The sequence below is a fragment of the Halictus rubicundus genome, unplaced genomic scaffold (genome assembly GCF_050948215.1).
Source record: "Halictus rubicundus isolate RS-2024b unplaced genomic scaffold, iyHalRubi1_principal scaffold0358, whole genome shotgun sequence".
Taxonomy (NCBI): Eukaryota; Metazoa; Arthropoda; class Insecta; order Hymenoptera; family Halictidae; genus Halictus; species Halictus rubicundus.
In genome coordinates, this window is record NW_027488899.1 from 66,829 (window position 1) to 91,943 (window position 25,115).

Here is a 25,115-nt window from a genome sequence, read left to right on the forward strand (position 1 = left end):
TGGATGATCGTCCATTTTGTAACAACACCTTGTACTTATGATTAAAGTATAATATTGAAAAGGAGACACAATTTTGAGATAGACATTATTATATACATATATTATATAAAATTAATAATAAAAATATTAATAATTATTATATTAATTTCATTTATCAAAATCGATTTTATATTCAATATCAGAGAAATATAAAGAATATGTCAAATGAATGACAAAACAGGAAAAGGACATTCCCAAAGATATATCTAGAAAGAACTGGGCATTTAAAAAAATGGAAAACTAGAAATTTCACGTGTCCACTGTAAAAATGCAATTTCGTTTCTAATTGTTAACAGCTGACAAGTATTCGTTTCCAGCCATGTCGAACAATGGTTGAAACTGTTGGATGTGCTACGCGTTTGACATGTGATGGTTTGTTTGTTCGTGACAATTGGAGTTGCCAAATAAATTGTACTTTCTTTAGTATAGGTTCGATTAAGCTCTTCAAGTCCAAAAATTTCACTATTTAATTTGCATACTATTTGCAAGCGCCACTTTTGTATAGACGCACTCTGTTTTAAATGCACTAGGTTTTAAATAGGACATTTATGTTCTTTTATTTATAATTGTTGTCTAGTATATTGTGACATTTCTGTGATAAACGATTGGCATTTATAATACCTATGAATTCTTTATATGTGCATTAAATGAAACCCTATGGAAACATTTCTGGTACCACAAAAGGAGTTTTGCAGAGATAACTTTGGGAAAATGGCTGCCACGTCTTTTTAGTTCAAGAAATTTAGCTCGATGTTTTTGAAAATATTACTTAAATATCATATAATGTGATGTACGTATTGATTTTTTCAAGAAACATAATTTCATATACAGGGTGGTCAATTTATCTGAAGACATTGAAATATCTCGAGAACTATGCATCAGATCAAAAAAAGTGGGTAGTGAAAGTTGTTCGTCTCGAAGGGGGACACCTAATGATACCAAATTCGACCTGGGGGAAGATAAAAAACTTAAATGGGAACCCCCATTTTTTATTGCAGTTTTGGATTCTCCAGAAAAAAGTACCCCAATTTGACCTACGAGTTTTTGCATTTTGGTTCATAGATGGCGCTGTAATCGACAAAAATCAAAATGGGTAAAAAATCGTTGAAAATTGGGGATATCTCGAGAAATACACCTCCTGGGGGGTGGGAGAGGGATTTATCTCAAAGTCTTCAATAGGAAACCCCTTTTTTATAGCAAATCTTGGTTCTCCATTGATTTGATATTATTGGTGTAATTTCTTTCACAGACGTGGCTGTAATCGAAAGCAATTGGACAAATCCATTGGTTTGTTTATCAATGAAACAAAAACTACTTTTAGCGTTACCCGGGAACAACGACGTGGACGTAGTATTTTTCTGTTCGCTTTGGGGTGCTTGTTTTAAGTGAGTTCCCTTGCCTGTCACAAATCGAGGTGCTTTTTTAATGTGAGTCCCCTTGCCTCTTACTGTTCACTTAATTAGAGTAAGTGTTCGAAATTTTGACCTTTGTGGCGGCCGTTAACCCGTCAGCAAAAACAGCTGACAGTGAAAGCTAGGAAAGAAACCGAGAACATGTATTCGCGTAAGCAAATCCGCGAGGCCGCGAGGACTCAGCGACGTGCGAACACGTAAACGCATCAGCCAACGGTCATTAATCCGTCAGCAAAATAGCTGATGGTTGCGACTCCGATAAAGAGTTCAAACGTCGGACATCTAGAATGTTCGACCCAGCGCACGTATATAAACGCGAGCGGACGCGCGCTAAGAGCTTCTTGTGTGTAACTCCTAAAAGGGATACCTCTCTCAATAAAGAATAAATCGCTGTGGTTGCCGAACACGTATAATTCCCTTCACCTTCAACTTCAATACACTTATTGATCCTTTCTTCAAATGACTGTACACAGGACAGAAGCATATCTGCGGGAATTTCCGCGCAAGCGTTCCTTATGCGTTCTACCATGTTTTCACGAGTTGTTGAATTTCGAACAGTCACACAGTTCATTCACAGTCACAGCCCTTTCTCCGAGCACAAGCAACCGACTATAATGGTGTTAATATTTCTTTTCAATATTTTTATTTCACTTTCCATTGGTCTTAATACTGAAATAAATGTAAAATATAATTTGGTGAAATTACATCTAAGATTATACCGATAGAGATGAATGTTTCTATTTCATAGAAATCTTATGCACTCTAATCTTATCTTTTTGCACTCTAATTATAATATTTGTATGAAAATTGTCATTAATTGGAAATTTAATTATACTTATCAATAACTTCTCATTCTGTTTATTGCATGAATAGTTAGTTGGATAATATCACGGTTAACAATAAGAAACTCAGAATAGAATTGTATTATATGGAAGTACTACAATCTAGACTTAGACTTATGTATTGATAGATATATTGTGCGCAGAAAAAGTTATTAATATTATAATTTTTTTTATTTTCAGTTTATTTTAGCGTGATAGCATTAACAGCGAGGTCGATAGTGTCCACACCGTTTACACTTGTGTTCCGTTGCAAAAGAACCGTACAAGTGGGGTTTGCCTTCGGACGATTATTTATGATACGCTCGTGACTAAGTGATCACCTTCAACGATTAGGCACGGTGCAACATGTGGCGACCGTTCGAGCCATACCCTGCCTTTTGTTTGTTTTCACTTCCTATGGTTACGAGACGTCATAAATTAAGTCCTTACGAAGGATCACCCAAACCAAAAGCCACTGTTTTGAAGTGTCGAGGGTTAGCCTTGTTGACAGACCGGTATCAATTTACGCTCTCCAGGGCAAGGCCCACTTAGTTCACCTAAACAGGGTGACAAATCATCAAGGATGCGCTGATTGGGTAATGCAGCATTCGGCAGAACCAATCAGTGCATTTCCTCTTCCTTGAGAACCACCCTCTCGATACATACAAGAGCCTCACGAAACATGACTGCAGAAGGGGAAGTCCGACTTTCACAACTTTGAGTTTTACTCAAACTTGAGTTTGGTTTACTTGAGTTTTACAGTTCTCAGTTTAGTCGCAAACGGATCGCATCGGTCGAGATCTGACGCTAAACGCTATTCGCAATCGTTCAAAAAACGGATCACACTCGACGAGATCCGACGCGTCTAAGCCAAGGCCTGCTATATTAGGCTTACTCTGACGAATCCTCTAGCAGGTCTGGGACGAAACGCGCTTCCTAAGCAGTCCAATCACTCGACCATTGGAAAGGCTGCCCAAAACCGGGCCCAAGATTTACGACCTTGGGTGGAACTATCGTCCGCGTATCGCTTCTGAAATCCGCAACCGAACACTTGGTTATAACATATTTGACGTGTAATTTTTATAACAGCATATAGTCGTTGTGATAATTGAACTGTTTCCATAAAAATTTTGCCACGTTTCTTTACGTTAAATTATTATACAGGGTGTTTCGTTTATCTGAAAACGGAAATATTTCGTGACGCACTGAAGTTCCAAAAAAATTTGTTTATAAAAATTGTTTGGTATGAAGGAAACAATCGTATGGTGTCATTTTTTCCACGACTCGAATGGTGGGGAGGGAAATTTCAAAGTCAAATTACTTTTTTTAAATGGATTGACCATATTTTTTTTGTCATAATACGATAGCATTTTCAGAGACGAGTTCAACGACATATCACATTATGTTATTTACTGTTACAAAACATTAGAAATTATATTATAAATTTGAAACTTCTTAACACATCTTGCGCGGGTACTTTGCCGCCAAAGTCTTACCGTGTTGCATTCATTCTTGCAACGCGCGATTTTATTGTAATAACACATCGATCACAAAAACCCATCGATAATCCGTGAAAAGCGACTTTAGTCGCTTCCCGCGCAAGATGTGTTAAGTATCTATCACTTGAATTTCAAAATTACTTAACATGTTTTATTGAAACCAGTAAGGTTCGTCCAGAAATTTCGTTCACTGTAAACTTGATAGATTCTAGGGCAATGTTTCCTTAGCGTTCGCAATCATTGCAACGTGTCCAAACGCAAATTGAAAAGCAACAAAACTAAAATTCCATTCACCGATCATAAAAAGTTAATCGGCAATCATCTGAAACGGGCATGGAATCGTTCTTAAACGAGCTGCAATTTCCCCGAGATCTCTTAAATAATGCACGACTGAAATTATTTTCATAGTACAACAATGCGGTGCATCCATGCGTTAATATCTGCCGTATTACTTATAAATCACCGTCCATGAGTAATTTCCTTTCGAATTCCTCGGGTTTCCACGGGTGCGGCCTGGTAAACGTCGAAGATCGCAATATTTCTCCGCTTTCCGTCGGAAGCTTCACCGTGCCGAGAGCAAACCCCCACCCCCGTCCCCGATTATTTTTCCCCGTGCTGATGCGGGGGGTGAAGAACGGACCGATAGATGAAGGGGAGCCAGAAACTTATTATGCTGGGCTGCTTTCTGCCGCGGTTTATTTGAATATTGCTACGTGACCGTAATGCATGTCCCTAGTTGCGAGCGCAAGACCAGCCCGTGGTGTTTGCACCTTTATACGTGCGTATCCTTATGGATGCACATCCGTTTGGTGCGTATTTGCGCGCGTGGCAACGGCTCGAAACCAATAACCACGGCGTGTCAAGCAGCCACGCGAGTTGTGACAGTCAATAAACCCTGTGTATTCGAAGGCGAAAAGGTTTTAACCCCGCGAGCTGTCTCGGAAGGTCTCTCCTTTCGGCTCCCATCAGTGTCGCCAGATCAGGGGAATTGACTCGAAATTTAGGGGAAAAGTTACCCTCTCTCTGCCAATACCGGATTAGTCACACGTGACATCGTGACACATGCTCGACAGAGGTAAAACGCGTCACGTGACCGTGCCATGGCAGAAGCGTGGGGATGCTCACCGCCGGAAATGGGGGGACAGTGTCGCAGAAAGGGAAAAGTAAGGGGTAAGGGTGGGAGATGTAGGGACTAGAGAAAGTTAGAAAACTGCTGAATACGATTTATGGTATACGTGACTAGACAAAGCTATTTTTGAGAGAACTGTTTAGTTTCAGACCTTAGCATGATTTTAGTTCGAGTTAGTCACAGTCTCAATAGCTGCACACGGGTACCATAAATCGTGGAGTGCCGAAGGACCTTCGACAAGAGGGCAGCGGTCGTCCACGACCGGAAGAGCCCTACGTGCGTAAGGTCTGGAGGACACCAGCATTATTTGGAAGAGATTTTTCCCTTCCACAAAGGACAGAGAGAAGTATAAGTAGACAGGGCGATGGAAACCTGGTCAGTCAGTCATTAGCTACCAGTCTAGACGTCACTCTGCCAGTTGTCCGTCCTGAAATAAATCCTTACAACAAATATCCGTGTTCATTGAACAAGACCTTTACCACAGAGACAAGTCTTAATCTGGTGTGACAGGGCGCGCGACAGTCACATATCAAGAAAAAGATACCTGCTTACCTCAGGTGTCATTTGGGACCTCAACGAGGTGAAAGTGTTTTAAAGATTTACAACTTAATCGTTGGACAACATTGAGCCTGTCTTCTCGTTAAAATCCGCATTTCTAATATCCGACCTATGGAATTATCGAGTGGAGGCGGTGATGGAGAACCATGACTTAAATTTTCTCTCACCTGTTATCGAACACCATGTATAAATCCTTATCAAATAGAACGTTTGAAGTAATTGAAAGCAAAAGCAAATATACCCGTTATTAATTACCTTGTAAGTAGTATGTAACTTTCTTCTTTGCGAAAATATACGGTTGATCGAAGAATTATTTGAATACTAAATATCCGATTCTCGGAAAAAATTCCTGCTATTTAAACTGTAGTAATTTCGAAAAAAAAAAAAATGATTCGTATAACAATAAATTTGAACTCATTTTAAAGCTACAAGTGGCTAGTTTCATATTCCACCATTAATTTTATTCGAAGATTTTTTTCATAATATTTGGGGTGAGAATCTGAAGACGCGTTTTTTCTCGAAAATGCTATACATTCAAACGTCCGTGAAAACTTTGAAAATTTCTTTTCCTGATTAAAACTACCGTAGATTTAAAGATTGAAGCTTCCGTTTTACAACGACCCCTTAAAAATTGATGTACGATCTTTTTTTAATCGTTTTATCGAGTTTTGTATGAGAAGTGTGCCGCGAACTTTGCAGTAGTATAAATTACACCACGAGGGCTTTGCACGACTGAACTTGTACCTCATCTTTTTGTTCCATAAAACAGTGAAAAAAATCGTGCATATATTTTTAAGGACTCGTTGTAAAGAGGATTCTCCAATCTTCAGATCTCTGGCAGTTTCGTTTAGGAGAAACATTTTTCAAAGATATTGGAGACGTTTGAATTTGCAGCATTTTGTAGGAAAAATGGATCTTCGGTTTCCCACCGGCTACATCATGTAGAAATATGAAAAGAGGTAAATGAACATGGATTTGCGAAAGCAGAGGCTTTAAAATGATTCTAGGCTTATGGTTGTACTATTTGTTTTCACGAAATTAATATTTATCAGAAATTTTTCGAGAATTGGAAATGTTGCGTTCAAATAGTTTTTGGATCCACTGTCTATATAAATCTTGTCTATATAAACTTTATGTACTAGCAGGTTCTTCCTTTCTGTGTGGTAACAATTACAATACTGTGTGCTTCATTCATAAATTCTATGTAGATTTCGAGAAATTAAAGATAACACACATGCGCTATCATTTTGTCCAGGAGTGTACCTTTGTGTCGTCCACGTCCAAATAATGGAGAAACGCGTCCGTCGACGTCTCGATCGTATCAAATTGGCTTCGTGAGACCAGAGTATTTTTGTAATGAGTGAGTGTGTGTGTGTGTGTGGGCGCGCGTGTGGGAGATAGCGATGCACGGATCAAAGATCATTCGTTGGACTTTACATCGTGGAAAGACAATTGCGTGTGATATTGGATGCATTGGATATCAGAGGTCCGTGTTTCGCGGCCGAGTGCCGTTGGAAGAGGAACAGTTTGTGTTTCGGATTACGATGGGATCTGCGTTCATGATGCGGATGTGACACCTTCGCTATTTTAAGGATTCGGAATTTCAATATATCCTTTCGGTATTGAAGTGTTGCATGCTTGTATCCTTGGAACCCTGCTATTTTTCTACTTAAACCCACATAGATCGCAGCTGATCCAATAGACACACCGGGAATTGTTCTGTAAATATTGTAGCAATTTAAGAAGGAAAATGCTTATCCAGGACTATCCAGTTACGATTGAATATCAACTGACTCTTATCTTTTTAAAAATATTTTCTGTTATGCTTAATTCTGGAATACTGTTCCATTCATTCACCACTTAGCCAGTTTTTAATCCTATGCCAGATTTTTAATACAAACTGTAACCGTCAAATGTTATTAGAATTGTGTTCTAAAATGTAAGATCTTAACAATAGCATAGCCTTTTTATCAAAATAGCACTCAGGATATTAAATACAGTAGGACCTCGATTATCCGAATCTCAGATGTCTGAAGTCTTTAGTATCTCAACAAGCTTCAAATTGACATAGCTCAATCTAAATCTGAATTTGTTTTGCCTTAAGTTCTGTACCGATCGTTGAGGAGGAAGCACGTATTCTTTTACACCATTCGGTAAAGCAGCCTGTGTTCAAAATATTCTAAAAAGTAAAATTTTTTTTACAACCCTGTAATAAAATGGCGGCATCCGTATCTTCCGAGGATCATATTCGTCATTGCGTACTTTTTCATTTTCATGCGGGATTTAATGCAACGGTAACAACAAAGAAAATTTGCGATGTTTATGGAGATGTATTGAAGGTCAACAAATGTCAACGCCTTGTATAAATCGATAATAATTATATTGTAACTGTTGTATTAGGTCGTTGGATATGAAATATCCGATTTCAGAATGCAAATATTATGAATTATTTTAATCAAGACAAATACTGTTATAATCCACAGATTTGTTATAATATTGTTGGATTATTTCTATATAACTGTTTAATTGTTAATAAACGATACATAATTGATACATGTTAAATGATCATGTATACAACACGTGGCATCATTCGATGCCTTGCGATAGTCACACACAAAAGAATACTGCTCACGCGCACACGCTGCTGCGCACACTCGCTCCTCGCTTGCATGTTACTGGATGTGTGACAAATTCCCATCAAATATCATTTGGAGATACCAAGCTAATTTTTTAAGTCCCATGTTCAGTTTCTATTTACATATCCAACTTTACTTTCAAATGTAAATTATGTATTCTGTTTACTTAATTTAATTAAGTATTAGTAATTATTATTTATTTAGTTGATTTAATTGTTTATTTTGTTTATATGAGTAAGAAAACAAACATATTGAGGACGACATTTGTCAATGATAGAAAAAGCTCAAAAATAGAGATGACAATCTCATAAATGAAGAAGGTGAACGACCAAAAAGTAATCGTAAAACTTATCATGTTTTGCCAGCATATGATGATTCAAATGGTGCTTTAAGGCCCACTATTAACGTCCTACAGTATGAAATGTTAGTGGAAATTATTGATACGATTTTTAAAATCGGAAATGCATAAATGATATACAATAAATTTACTTCATACGCTATTATAGAGTATTCCAGCAAAGCATAGTACTTTTCGAAATATCGACCGTGATTTTGTGTAAGCTTCACAGTGGATGTAGTAAGATGGGTGAAGTCAAACAACTCTGTAACGATAAGGACAACGTTTTAGGACAAAAGTTTTTCAGCTCTATTATACTGAGAATTCACGATGCTGTTAAATTTAACTATAAAAAATTCCGATTATCCTTCCGTACCAAGTTCATACATGTCAAACTTCTCTCTCTGGTCAAGTTTACGATCTTTTACTTTATAGATGGAAAGAATATTTTAGTCATATCCATTATTACTGTATTATTATTTTACCTAATTTATTAAACACTGAAATTGGCATTCAGATTTGCTTTACACTAAAATAAAACGATTTCTATCACGTTTCTTCCGGCTATTCAATTTTCATAATCACTGTTCCCGTTTATGATTTAAAATAGTGGTGATATTTGTGGTAAGTAGAGTTAATGCGACACTCTGTGCAAAATAGTTGTGGTTACGTATTTGATTAATACCAAGCTTATGGAGCACTAAAAGTGACTACTTTCATTACTTTATAAAAATAACAAGATCTGGCAGTTAATGCAACCGCGTTAAAGTAAATCATTAATAAACAAAAAAAAAAGAATGTATTTAGATTATCAACGAATTTTATTGTAATATCTGCTCAAAGAAATAAACCTATTGGACTTACGCTCTCAATAATCGTAAATTAAAAAATATAGAGCCAAATTGTAGAATCATATTGTCTTTTTTTTTTAACTGAGGAGACCATAATTTTCTGGTGATCATCTGTGAGCGCAGGCAGAGAATTGCTCGAAAGACTGCAATGGTCCACTTAGTTTCGGAAAATATCACATACATGAATATGCTTTTCAGTTGTCCGACATATAAAAGGAAGAACAAACTAGAAAAATTAAATACTAGTACACTAGTAGTGCAGAATACATTCTGCATAAACTACGTGAAAAGGTTTTTCTCTTTGCAGAAAGCTCGGCAGCTAGTCCGTGTCGTGCTGTCCAAATATTGTAAAACTCGTGGCTCCAACTTTTTACCAGCAACCTCTCCAGCACCTTTATTTTCCGTCTACGTGTTTACGTTCCATGTACCTGTCACCTTGTTTCCTTTAAAAATATGTAACTGGAAACCTTTTGAGAACCAGACATGCATTCAATGTGCTTCAATGAATGTGCATCCAAACGAAAGTAATACCAGTATTCATGAATGTTCAGCGAATTTGTCTGACAAATCGTGGTCGTATTGCATTAAAGAAGAATATTATTTTTCCAATTTTTAGATAAAAACAATAGGTAACGTGTTGCGCGTACTTCCTTCCAAGTGCTATTTGAGCCTAAAATGTGTGTACAGTATATTAAGGTAGTGTGAGAACGACTAAATATTTTACATGAAATTAAAAACATAAAAAAATGTCTTCTAGAAAAGTTATTTCGATCTCTGAGCTACACTGTATGCAGTTTTAAAAAGTCTAATATCGCTACGCCCATTCTCTGCACTATAAATGTCTTCCTCAGAGCTGAAATTAAATAATTTTCATGGTATTCTTAATTTCATAATATGACTGATAATAAGAAACATTATTCATAGTAAGTAGACTCTGGATCTTTATACAAAATAAAAAGTTTGTGCATCAATTGCAAGACACAGGAGCTAAATATAAATTTATATTTTTCACAAATAATTTGAATGTAGCGAAAATAATATATTAATACTCTTAAAGTCTTTTTAAAATGTGTTCACTGTTTTAAATTGCACCTACTCATTTGTGTCAAAAATGCATAAAATTCGGAGTCTAATAATAAGAAACAACTTAAAGACAATAACCATTCTAGTTATTCAGTTCTAAGTACCTCCAATTTTCGTATCTTACTTGTTGCAGAAAGTATCCGATGAATTATGTTCAAATTTACACCATTTATATCACTATTTATAACAATTATTTGAACATGTTGTAATCAATATTGTTAATATTTATATCTCCAATTTAATAACTCGTATATGTATGTGGATAAATACAATCGATATGCATGCGTAGAAGGAACACGAAATGTATTACGTATCATGTATATACAAGTAGAATAATCTCTCATAACTCAGACATCACAGTACGTAATATGACACCACGATCAGTTTTAGGTAAAAAATAGTTTTAAATATCTAATAATAAATATTCAATTCGTGCATTCAATTCGTGTATTTTTTATTATATCGGTCGAGAAAAGATTAAAGAAACACATATTCTAGAATAGAACTGTAATATCACAAAGAGTATCGTGTGCTACGCCATTGTATACGTTTCAATGTTGTTGATAGATCCAAAGTATTGATTTGAGCTCTTCCCTACTGTTTGTAAACATTTCGTTCTGACAAGATGAAATACAAGAACTTACTTTTATGCATCCAATTATTAAAATAAAAATATTTTGCTTGTCGTAATTTTAAAATATCTCTAGAATACTCAGAGAAAATTTAAACCATATATTTTAATATTTATATTCCTTCTTTTTAAAGCAGTTGACAGATTCAAAATATGTAAAAATATTAATGTATTAGTTTAGATTGATTAAAAGCATTAATAAATCAAAGAAATTTCTACTCAGCTCCTGTTTCGTCAATTTGTAGTCAACAATTTCTATTTTGTATAAAGATCCGTAGTTTAGTTATGATTAACAAGAACCCACAGAAACTTTTGGTGTTACCTGATATTTTTTATGTCTATTTCACACAGTTATGACATTTCGTATATTTAACCATTAGTTACTGGCGCCAACGTATACGCGATACCAAAGGTTTGCTCCTTGTCAAACTCTTTCTCGTATTTTTCAATATAATAATTCTTTGTTATATGTGTTTCTGTGTGCAAAGGTTTCAAGAGAAAGTGAGTTTAATACGCTAGGTAAAGTAATATCTGCAGCTCTATCTTTTTCATGAAAACTCGCATCCACGTTTTACATGTATGTAAAAGTTATAGTAATCGATACATCACAGAGTCTGTACATGAAATATAGTATACTATGAATTGCAATATACTATAAAATATTAAGCAATTAAACTATATTTTTGCAACGATGATAGAAAATATAACAAATGTTTGTTATAAATAATAATTTTACTGTATCCTTTGCAATATCCACAATCAGTCAGTTAGAACATTCATGTGTAAATAGAACATTTTCGTGTTATAGTAACTGCGTAATATTCTCTTTATAATGGCTTAAAATACGTTCTATGTATCAAAATTGTCTTGCGTAAAACAACGTTTCATCTGTCGGTGCAAGCGTGAAGGTGTACTAATAATAACAACGCTTCTACATTTTATTAAGTTACCCCACCAACACTTTGTTTCAGAAATTATACAAAATGTATGTAGTCGCGATGTTAATACTGTTAATATTTACAACCAATGTGCGGATCAGAAAGCGAATTCACTTAGAGCATACTTTCAACTTGCAATAGATATGTTCTCGTTTTATCATCCAATAGGGTACATAACCATTCGCCGGAGTGATGGAGAACCAAAGGGACCTATAATAATATCAATAACCCCTTCTACTCAACCTACGCTACTCTTTGCCTTTCCACCCTTACTTGCGCAGATCTCATGATCCCCACCTCATACCATTTCTGTCAAACACTGGTGGTCCTTTGACTCTCCCTTTGATTTATCGGACTAATTTCCTCCCTGTGTAATCATATATATTTAATCGCAGAGTTTGTCTGGCCGTGATCACTTTAGATGTATTAGATACTCGAATTTTCTGCTGTTCTCTCGGTAAATAAACGTCCTTTGTCTGAAAAGAACAATAGAGAATATTTTGTTAGAAGTATTTGTTTTGTTCCTATTTCGTTGATTTGTTTGTAGGGACTTTTTTGCACGTTTTTGCATGTTATAATTATGTGTTGAACATTTAGTGTTGACCTTGTATGTCCAATTAACAGTCTGAAAAAGTAATCCTAAACGAATAGATTACGTTGTTTGGGTTGACCTGTTGGTTCATGATTGAAATTGCTATCGCTGTCGAAGTGTCTAACAATCTTCAGCCATGGACCATAGATTTTAAAAAAGTATGCAATAGTCGCCGGCAGATAACGTGTTAATATTATATTCAAATCGAAAGAAAGAAAGACATTTTTTTCGTTTGACACCTCGTTTTTGAGAAAATCGATTTTAAATATCAGTCAGGTTCGTGTGCTTTAATATGTATATGCAGGAAGTAAGTAGAATTGGTCGATCATTATCAGACGCGCAAGACGATTCCTATCTAATAGCACGCGTATTCGCTGCATTTTCACTCGTACTCACTCGATTTTCTCGAAAACGAAGCATCGGATGAAAAAATGTTATACCGAAATGTTTTCCTTTTTTTTTTATGTAGAATCACCCCCTGTCCGCTTGTACTACAATTTCCGGCCCACCCTGTATGTAAAAATATAAATATATAATTATAATTCTAGTACTGAGCCTACTAATCGTAAGAGTTAGAAGTATATTAGTTGATTAGTTACCCTACGATATACACGTTTATTCGTTCCCAGTATTTGCTGCAAATTTTTATTCATCTTATACAAACTGGTATTCCAAATATGCTGCACTTCCTCCCCTGTAGGGAAAAATGGATATTTTTACATTTTTAAGAATGTAGTGGAAAGAGACGAGCATTAATGTAACACAAATCGTTCAATTTTGGCTCCGTTCTATATGATTACGAGATGGGCTGTAGCCGTGAAGTGAAAGAGGCCACGCAAACCGTCGCATTAGGAGTTTCCTAAAACGAGCCCCGTAGATTGGTATTAATTTTTATGGAAATTCAGACGCGACCCTCGGTTAGGTGGTTGCCGGAGCATGATGTAGGGAAAGTGGAAATATCGCTTCCGTGTTCGCTTTTCTTACAGCGATAGCTCGCAGCAGATCATTTAAATTTCATTAATATTATTTAACTTTTTGTAACACCCAATTTCTAAGACGCGTACAAATATTTTCGTGTTGAACATTGTTAACTAGAGATTATGATACATTAGTTTATCACTATGTGTCATACACCCCTTACATTCTATAATCGACAAAAAAATAAAAGACAATTTCAACATATTACATTATGATTCCTACATTGTGGATTCTATGCGTTATGAAAAAATTAGATCAAATGTAAAGCACTACAAAATTTAAAGAATTTAAAGGTAGTATTGCATCATTTCTTGCTTACTAAGATTATTAGGACAAAAATAGATGTCTATGTAGTGTCTGTATCTTGAAATTGATACACAAAATTTTTGTTTGCATTAGAACCCGCAGTCAATGATTTGTGTTTTCACAAGTTTTATAAAGTTATGTGTGGTATCCTTTTCAGTACAGGTATTCAAATAGCTATTCTTGTTTTTATCTCGCAATATAAATAATTGCATTATTGAATAAAAATGTGCTAAACTATTTTTGTATAACTTGTGACCTATTTAATTATATATATATATATTATTCAACATGTTGAACAGATATATTTCTACTCATAGTACTGCTCTAAACAAACCAGTATACACATATCAGAAAATATTAAAAAGATGGAAATTAGGGTGCGGCCAAATAACGATCATACACGTCTGACGATGAATATCGAATAGTATGCTATTCGCTGAGTTTTCAAACTGGATTTTCTCGAAAACAAAGCTCCGGATGAAAAAATTCTATTCTATATTTTTTTCTTATTTTCTCATAAGGTATCGCCTCGTGCCCGCTTGTACATGTTATTCGGCCGCACCCTGTACAGGTATATTATCTCCTTACGCTTTTCGCTAATTAGGTCGTTTTCTTTGTTTGTGCTACTCAGTATTTTTCTATCAATTTCTCATCTCGTGTAACATTTGTTAATAAAATTACTATTATTAAAAGTTAACAGTGCTGTTGGATACTTAACGATGCATTCAGAAGATGCTCGTAGGCAGACTACAATGATGCAACTTCACTATCACAAATAAGCTTACATTGTTTCCGCTGACGATATCAGTTCACGCTAATAATGTTGTAAAATGCAATATTCAAAGCATAAATTTTTTAAAAATGTTGAAGACTACCATAAGTTTTATCATATTCTCTATAGTAATTAGAATATAAAACACACGCGTACTGTTATATGGAATGGTGCGTTTAGCCCATTACATATAAATAACTCTAAATAACTCTAACTTTAAATAACTCTAGCACTTATCGTTTCAACAATACACAATAATAATGTATTAGTCAGTTTCTTAGCACAATGTCCGTTGACCTGACGGGAAATTAATAGTCTTGTTGCTACCAATTTTGGGCATGATCCTTCGATAACGTTGTCAATCAGAATTCCAGAAGGCACACAAGGGACAAAGGGCACTGTCAGTGTTTACGGAGAGGTAGGGAAAACCTCTATCCAGTATGTAGAGCTGTCAGTTCCGGAGGCGTTTCTGGTACAAGGATATTGGATTGTCTTGTTACACACCGTCCTTTCTCTTCCATCGTTCGGTTCAGGCGTCGAGATTCTAAGCTTCACTTACAATCTATACGAGGAAAAGTGATACGATGTGCTCGCAGTTTGCCTTCGTCTTGTATTCCGCGACGATCGATGGAACTGGAATCGGTGCTGTCAGATCTGGAATTGCTTTGGGGATCTTTCAAGGAATTCTGGGTGTCCATGCAACGCTCGTATCGTTTTCTGCCAGGGTAAAGGCTAGCCACGAATCGGTCCAATTATAATTGCGAAATATTGACGTTCTCTTTAATTGTGCCAACTTCCCGAGCAACTTGTTACTTTGATCACTTGCGCTCGAAGTCATCAGGCTACTTGCGACAGGATTTCAACCAAGAGCAATTCTGACAACACATGACTTTCATCGTTTTATGATTGGGTGTCTCAAAATTATATGTCGCGACCACTATAGTGTGATTCTGCACCTCTGGATAGGTGGAGATCTGTTTAAAAAATGCACCGCATAATTGACCTCGGTCCTTTTTTCAAGGTCGAAATTGTTTTTTATTGCATCGTATAATACTCATCGCGACGAATAAAAGTCTCAAAGGAATCGGTCTCTTTGTGTTCTCGCTCCCGCGATTTGACTGTCCCTACATGAGAAAATGTTGTGGCGTCACCAACGTCGTAAAAATTGAGGTAGTTACGATGTGACGCGTGCTCGCACAATCTTTTGGATGTATGCAAGCTGGTTGTAGGGTTATGGTCACAACACTGTTTAGTAACAATATATATGTATTTAACGAAAGCGGATGGTTACTGTACAGCGAAGTGATTGCAAAAAAGAAGCGATAATACAGAGGCGAGACTTCGTTGGTATCTGACGAGAACGGAGAAGAATCTTAAGAACGTTGACTAGATAGATTCCCTCCGCGGATAGGGTTCGAATAGTGGGGGACCAATAATTGCATTTAGGGGCGGTTTTCGGCATTATGCAACGCCCACGAGCTGGTAGACACTTAGCAGAGTTCGTCTAAGGAAGACGACACCAAGTCCCGCGTGTCTGGAAACCGTCCCATAAATTACGGGCCCCCTGGCGCTACAAGTGGGTCTACGCTGCGTCACGTGCCATCGAGAGCGGTACGGTCGAGCGGATTTTGACCATGAAAGTGCGCTGACATTTACCAGTCGCACCCTGGTCGTAAAGACATAAATTTGTTAAGGATGGAATAGGAGACTTTCTCGAAAGTGACGCAGCGTAAACCCAGACTGAGATTGGGGTTGGCGACGCAACACGCCGCCCCCCTTGAACTATTTAGTTCAATTGCACACGTTCGTAAAAGGCAAAATGTGGAATAATAGGTTTACAAAATATCAACAAGAATACAAACAATAAAAAAGGAATTTAAGGCGGTATCTAAAATGTAGGCGATTGTTGAGTATAAAAACACGATCATAACTGCAGTAACTGCGAACTACCTTGAAGTTGATAATATACGTAACGCAAAAGTAATATATCTAAAGTAATCTAAGTAGATCTAAAGTAATGTTAATGTTTAAAAAATGAATATCATAGCCATAAAAATACGAAGAATAATAAGTATTACAAACGCAAACGGATATAAGTACACTATAGTATAATTAAGAGTCCATAAGTAGTGGGCATACTCGCTTAACACTACGTTTGTATGTTCCGCTCACAGTTTTTACGGTCACAACTCGTATAACGTTATCATCACCGGGATGGAGTTCGATAATACGTCCCAAGTGCCATTGCATTGGTGGAACGTTGTCTTCCTTCAAGATTACAAGGTCCCCAATCCTTGGCTGCTGCGATGATGATGTTCGCCATTTGCTACGTATACTGAGTTGGTTTACATATTCCTTATGCCATCTCGCCCAAAAATGCTGCTTCACCCTTTGGATGTGTTGCCATGTTGACAACTTATTAGAGGATACATGCTGTAAATCATGCTCAGGTATGCTCTTTAGCGAATCACCTATTAGGAAGTGTGCAGGGGTGAGGGCAGATGTATCGTTTGGATCTGAAGACATAGGAGTTAGCGGTCGGGAATTTAATATCGCCTCAATTTCAATTATATAGGTATTTAATTGTTCATATGTGAACAATTGATCACCAACAGTTCGAATCAAATGATGCTTAAAGGACTTGACTAAGGCTTCCCACAGGCCACCGAAGTGGGGTGATCGCGGGGGGGAAAAATGCCACGTGACACCTTCGTTTGTCAAATATTGTGTCACCCTATGAACAAATGTTTCATTTTTTAAGAAATCAAGAAGATTCTTTAACTCATTGTTCGCGCCCACAAAATTAGTAGCATTGTCAGAATAAATATGACGTGATTTACCACGTCGAGAGAAAAAACGTTTCAGACAGGCTATAAACGATTCCGTGGTCAGATCACTGACCAATTCCATGTGTGCTGCCTTTGTTGCAAAGCATACGAATACGCAAACATATACCTTTATCTTTCCGCGATTTCGAAATTTCTTTTCCTTGACAAATAAGGGTCCACAATAATCTACACCCGAAATTTCAAATGGCCTGCTTTGTTGTACGCGATTTTTTGGCAAATTTCCCATAATATAGTTCATGTCCGAAGGGCGAGCCCTCTGACATCTAATACACTTCCGGATTATATGACGTGTAAAATTTTTTCCATCGATGATCCAATACCTTTGTCGGACTACATTTAATGTGGATTGCACACCGCTATGATAATTTTTAATATGATGCTCGCGAATGATTAATTTGGTAACATGGTGTGTTCGCGGTAGCAAAATCGGATGTTTTTGATTGTAATCTAAAAGCGAATGATGCAATCTTCCGCCTACACGAAGAATCCCTTGCTCATCCAAAAAAGGATTTAAATTAAGAATTTTGCTGCGTTTGTCAAGTGTCTTGCCCGAGTTCAACGCATCTATTTCTCTCTTAAAATGTTCGTGCTGTAACGTCTTTATTATTTGATCGTGTGCATGATTTAATTCTTCAACATTAATCTTGCCATGTCGAATGTACTTTTTGGAAGCATTATTATAAAATCTATAACAATAAGCTATAACTCGCTTTAGCATTACAAAGGACGAAAATCGAAGAAATAGTTCGTTATTGCAATTTATCGTTAATGCAGTAATTGTCCGTAATTCGGGTACCTTCGCTGAAGGCATTGGTGACAATGGCCATGCGTCCTCTGATTGATGTAACCATGAAGGACCTTGAATCCATAATTCATTGTTTAGAAATTCTATTGGATTTTGACCACGCGAAATAGCATCTGCTGGATTTTGTTGCGAAGGTACATGTCGCCAGTCATTCGATTGTGTAACGGCTTGTATCTTTGACACACGATTGGCTACGAAAGTTTTTAAAGTGTTCGACGATGTATTGATCCAACATAAGACAATTGTCGAATCCGTCCAGAGCCTTGTGTAATTAAATTGTATGCTGAGCGCCCTTTTTACATTTACGTATAATTTTGATAACAATACTGCAGCGCACAATTCTAATCTTGGAATTGTAGTTGAGTTCAAGGGAGCCACGCGCGATTTGGATGCTATTAAACGGACGGTGGTACTACCATCTGCTTGTCGAGAACGGATATATATGCAGGCACCGTAAGCCTTTTCGCTGGCATCGCAAAATCCGTGAAGTTGGATTTCCGATGCCGCTGTTGCAATAATTTTTCGTGGCATTTTAAATTGTGATAGGCACGACAATTGCTGTTTGTAATCTTCCCAATCTGAGTATATATGTTGTGGAACAGATTCATCCCAATCTAGTTTAGCCTTCCATAAATCCTGCATGATCATTTTGGCTTTAACAATGACAGGCCCTAATAAACCTAGTGGGTCAAATAATTGCGCTGTACTTGACAAAATTGTTCTTTTTGTAATACGAGAGTTGCTAGTATTCATGTTTGTCGAATATGTAATAACGTCGGTAGATGAGTTCCAAAGCACACCGAGCGTCTTGACAATTGAATTAGAATTTATTTCGTGTGTGTCCTTTAAAGATTTGTCCACTAAATCCTTAAGTAAGGACGTCTCGTTCGAGGCCCATTGTCTTAAATGAAATTTAGCTTTGCTAGTAAGTTTTATCAATTCGTCTCGTAATTTGACAGCTTCTTCATAGGTAGACGCTCCGGTTAATAGATCGTCTACATAAAAGTCATTGACAATGGATTTAGATGCTAATGGATAAGGCCTTCCCTCATCTTGCACTAATTGCTGCAGAGCGCGTATCGCAAGGAACGATGCTGATGCTGTACCATACGTAACAGTGTCAAGTCTAAAAGTTTTTATTTGTTCGTTTATATTTTCACGCCACAGGATCTTTTGATAAGCTGCATCATCCTGATGCACGAGTACTTGCCGATACATTTTCTCAATGTCAGCGGTCAAGACATAATTATGTAAACGAAAGCGTACTAGGAGAGAGAATAGATCATCCTGTATTGTAGGCCCTACTAATAAAACATCATTTAAAGAGAGCCCATTCGAAGTGATGGCAGAAGCGTCAAAAACTACCCTAAGTTTTGTAGTTAGACTAGATTGTTTGAATACAGGGTGGTGAGGCAAATAATAACCGTCTTTCCTGCAATCATTTTTGGAAATATCAGTCATATGGCCTAAGACTCGATATTCCTGTATGAACTTTGAATACTCTTGCTTTAAAGCAGTATTTTGAATCAGACGTTTTTCTAAATTGTAAAATCTCTTCAAGGCTATTTCATAAGAAGTTCCTAGGTTCGATTTGTTTGGTGCAAACGGTAAACGTACGATGTAACGTCCTGAAGAATTGCGACTTGTATGTTCTCGGAAATGAGATTCACATAATTCTTCCTCTTTAGAAGCAATTTTTTCTGTAGGATACTCCTCAAGTTCCCAGAATTTCGCGATTTGGTCATCTATAGATGAAGTAGATAAATGGCATTTTATCGAATGAGTGATTATTCCTACTTTCTCGTGGCGCGATGCACACTGCGGACTAGCGGCGCATATCTCACTACAGGTGTATATCATGATGTACGATAAATTCGTTTGGCAAAACTGCATATTAGGACGAAATTTATATTATTAATCATTTAACAATCATTTTATGCATAAATAGTGTTAATTTTGTATTAATTTATTCATTTTACATTTGTTTACAATTTGTGCATCTTCCGTTGAAAAAGGATAGAATATGACATTCTCGTTCTGGCACTAACAAGGAGAAGGCACTTATGTAGTATAACAAAACACTTAAGTTTCACGTCAAGTTTTTGACGTACCTGGTAATCCAAACATCATTTTGAAGGTTGAAGTTTCTAGTTTCTGATTTTTTATGTCAATTTTGTCTAAATGGTTTTCTGGGGATAAATTTCACCTTTAAGGTGAGTGTATCAAACTGTAAATATTTTTTTCATAGTTTTTTAGTGCTTTGATCACCCAAAAATATTTTCTGTAATTTTTAGGTATATGATCGAGAAGTTTGGCGATTTCTCCTTAAAATAAGCCAAATTTTAATTTGAAAAAATAATTGTTAGCAAAGATATCAACATTTGAAAAAGAATCTATGTATTACAAATATTTTGTATACGACACAGGCTGCAATCAGCGGTAAAACGGTAAGCAATCTATAGTCCATAAAGAAAGTACTAAGAAATAATAATAAGTCAAATAATTATAAAAAATAACAACAAATAATGAATAAACAATATAAATAAAAATAAATAAAGCATAAAACATATATGAACAAAACTTTAATTAAATAAAATGAAGGAAAAATTAGACGAATGTCAGATTGGACAAAATTAACTATTATCCTTGAATCCGGACGAATCCGGATATAAATATTCCTGTATTGTCACCATAAATCCTTAAGAAACACAATCACACGAGAAAAATCACTCGGATTCACTCGAAAATGAAATCATTATGAAATTTTTAAAATGAAGAAGAAAATTACCAAATTATATATCATCAATTATTGATAACCACAAAAATATGTATGTTAGAAAAGCATATGTATGTTAAAACCTGTGCAAATGTATTGTGAACGAAAAGGTCTATTTTCGAGATTACACGTTGAATATTCACCGAATGCTTGTTAAATTATGCTCGACTAATGTGTTTGTTTCCTACGAGCGGTTTCCTATTGTATGCAGTAGTGCATGCACAACAGGTAACTTCTAAGGGTCGGGGTTGTGTAGAGATGTAGAACTCATTTCTTCGTAGCATAATATGAAAATTTGCTTGATATCAAATTATAAATTTTTCAAAGAAAAGAAGGTATATATCGTCTATAATAAAATTTGATCTGTGTTGCATAAAAAATAGTATTCCTATAATATCGTACTCTATTATCTAGTCACAATTGTGTCACTGAAAAACGGGCAAAATTTCCGTTCAAATGTAGTAACAATATTTTTTATTCGTTTGTTTCATTTCGCTCTCATTTTACTTGAAAATTGAACGTTCACAGCACATTGATCCTAAATTATGTATATCGGTTTGCTCAATTTCGCTTGCAGACAGAGCTATGCTATGATATATCATATCAATACGAATTCATCGTATAACATGGCTCTGTGTACTAAAACGAAATTGAACGAACTGATACTTTGTAGTAAAGGTAAAGAATGGAATGGAACTAATGAACCAACAGTTCCTTCGTCAAAGTATTCACTTTTTCAAAATTGTTAACATACTGGACACATTTTTGATTCTCTCCGGTCATTTTATTTACACAAAGTAGTTTGTGAATTTATTCAGGTTTGTTTTCTGTACGATTATTTTTTGCGAAATTACATCAGGTGAAATATACTTTTGGATCCACTGTATATAACTTCTATTACACTTACTATTTCAATAAAATCTATTTACGAATACAGTACCCGGTCTTCGTAGATTCGCGATAAGGTAGAGTGACTACATTACCGTCCAAAAATGGTTTTACGTGCCTCAAGTTTTCGTCCTTATACAGGGTATTTCACCTAACTTGACCAACTTAAGTATATCGCTTATTTTGTGTGATAGAAAAAATGTCAGGGAGAGAAAATATTCTGTTCGAAGCCGCCAATACGGTGATGGATCGAATTTTTTTCTCAAGGTCATTTTTTCGAGATTTCAAGGTCATCGTATTTTTTTTAATGGGACTGCATATTTTCACTACAAAAGTCTTATAGTTTATAAAAAAAAAACGAATCCAACTAGGTGCAATATGTTGACCTCCACGTCACATTTAGCGAGGAAATTGTGAAATGTTTGTCAGTAACTTCAGTACGCGTTCGGGGACGAAAAATCAAGACCAAGATCAAGACCAAAACGGATCTTAAGTCTGTGTCTGAAGGCAGTGAATGGAAATTATTAATTAAAAAGTCATGTGACTATCCCGGGCCCTTAACATCATACATGTGGGATGTCTAGATTCCAGCGAAAAACAGGCGAAACGCGCTTCCCGCGAAGAACAGGCGAACGCGTGTTCAGAGAAAAAACGGACGAATAACGTCGAGACAAAAGACAATCGAACAACGTCGACAAAAAATGCGAAGGAGAGACGATCGACAGAGTCTCGCGTCGGTCGTCGCCGTGTACGGTTGTATCGTTGTACCCAATCTTTGTTCCATCATTTTATTTTTCATTAAATCATAGTATATGTTCGTTGCGGGTCGGCTCATTAATTGATCCCTGCCCGCGTAGATCGATTACTTAATTCGATCGCAACATCGTGAAAATAGGGAAATCCTACATACATTTCACCTACAAAAGCAAACTTAAACATAAAATTCATAAAATTCTATGAATCTCATTATTTCAATAAAATCTGTGTACAAATACAACATTTAACATCATGTAATTTCTAACATCAGTTAGTACTACTTGCAAGCAGGAAAATTATTTGCAGAGAAATCATTAAGTTTATGTAATATGTACACAACCTAAAAATAAGCAATGCTTGTAGCATACTATACCTAATGATTTTGAATCTAGTCACACCAATTGCTAGCAAATTGAAGCGTCTTTAAAGAAATGAGGAGCAAATTTTGTTCGCGGCATGACGAAATAGTAAACGGGTGCAAAGAATAATAGTTTCATTGCCTTGTGTGCGAAAATATTTTCTTTCCAATATATTAGCCGTGCTGTAATTTACCGTGGGAGGGCTTACATAGAAAAATGGCGGAACAATTGAATCGTTAACTCGTCCGTTCGAGTTTTACATTCATGGAAACGAGGCAATTTACTTTTCACAAGCAACTCACGTCGCTCAGCTTCAACGGAAATACATATGTATATAACACTTTTAGTCGTCAAACAGCTCTTGAATGGGAACTTATGTCCAATTCCAGAATCGAAAAAGATATTTTTGAAAAGGTAGAATCCCATGAAACCAGCTGGACCGAGCATGTATAACGAAAGAGGACGCGACACAACGGAAAAGGAAATAAACGATCCTTTGTATAAACAGTGGGAATCCGTAGGGTTCGAAAGTTTTTGCGGTATTTCGCGAAAAAAACTCGAGGTATTTCACTCTTTTTAACCTCACGAAACTCTGAAAATTGGCATCAAAGTTAACGATTTCCGTTACTTTGTGCCCTCCCATTGAATCTGGCGAGCTTTGCCGATTCTAAGGATGCACGGGGCCAACGCCGAAGCCTTAGAATCGGAAAGGAGGCGTCTGGCTTTGATAGCTGCTAAGGTGAAAAATATTTCTCGTGGTAGTGGCCTTTGGGAGAGGTGTGCTCTTCCTCTCTCTCTCTCTCTCTCTCTCTCTCTCTCTCTCTCTCTCTCTCTCTCTCTCTCACCCCTCTTTTTCTCTCTCTCTCTCCGTGAATCGTGTACCTTCCACCATTTTCCTTCCTACTTCCCAACGATGGCGCAGAGAGTTTGAGAAACTGTTTCGAGCAAGAATATTTGCGCAAACAAGATACTCGCTGCTGTGTAGTTAGCCTACGGGACATTTTAAAATCACATTAACACTTAAGTGGGGAAAAATCTATATTCAATATCGCAAAATTTCTTTTTTCTTCATTCACTGCATGTATACTTGAAGAAAGTTGTTTTTCCTCGCGCAATGAATCCAAAAAGTATTTGAACATGCAAAGTTTCCATTCTGGAGAAACTGTCGATGTTCGAACTATGATAATTTACGTTAAAAAATATAGGACGACAATGTACCTGGACTCATTTTAATCTAATCTAATCTCATTTTTATCTAGAATATTTTCGCATGATACAGCGGCTGGGAAACTGAAGTCACTTTTTTAGTCCAGAATATCACAAATTGAAACGTCTGTAAAAACATTAAAACATTTTTCCTGTAACTTTTCCTGTGTTTTCTTAATCTTCTGGCGTTTTTAAGGAAATTAGGAGACAAGTTGTGTAAAGAAGTTTAAATAAAATGTCAGTAAACTGTGTATTTTTAACTGGATAATGTTGTTGGCCTTACATTAAGTTACTTCTTTATTGTCCTCTTGAACAATTTCTTATTCAATAAAAGACTTTTTATTGGGATACTAATATAATTATATTATACTGATTTTATATTATTATATCTATTTTATGTATTATGTATAGATGTTCACGATTCATTCAGTGGCTAAGTTTAATTTTACATTATATCTATGCAAATTCGAGGTATTGTTTAAAAGTGCCAGGATAGCTTCTATAAAATAATTTTCAGAATATTCTGGAAATCACGCTTGATTACGTCTAAATATATTCTCTGTTTTGTTATAAAGTTAAATTGTTCTACGAAATTATTGAATTCCGCTTTTCTTGCAATTAATCCTGAATTTTCGTTGTTTTTTCTCAGATTATTGTGTGCGTAAATAGCTTTCGAAGACAGTAATCCGCATGCGATCGTTGTATAATATCTCTCGCTACTCGAATCAAAATCAGTGAATTATGTTTTGCAGAAGACAAATTATCTGAATAGTTGAATTCAGAGGCCGACGCTATCATTATCACGGAGCAGAATTTATGCAGGCAATCGAATCGAGACGACACAGAAGGGGGGATGGACCTATAATTAATATATGCTGAATATCGCTTGTTGAA

At 36.2% G+C, this 25,115-nt stretch overlaps 1 protein-coding gene across 1 annotated transcript; it reads right to left on the bottom strand.

The window, feature by feature from the left end:
• Positions 1 to 15,424: 15,424 nt before the first annotated feature.
• LOC143364235 (uncharacterized) lies at positions 15,425 to 20,096 on the bottom strand. Its single transcript, XM_076804693.1, has 4 exons — positions 16,722 to 20,096; positions 16,533 to 16,591; positions 15,912 to 15,933; positions 15,425 to 15,556 (listed from the first exon to the last, which is right to left on the bottom strand). Exons 1-4 carry the CDS (start codon positions 20,094 to 20,096, stop codon positions 15,425 to 15,427), a joined length of 3,588 nt encoding a protein of 1,195 aa, XP_076660808.1.
• Positions 20,097 to 25,115: the final 5,019 nt, after the last annotated feature.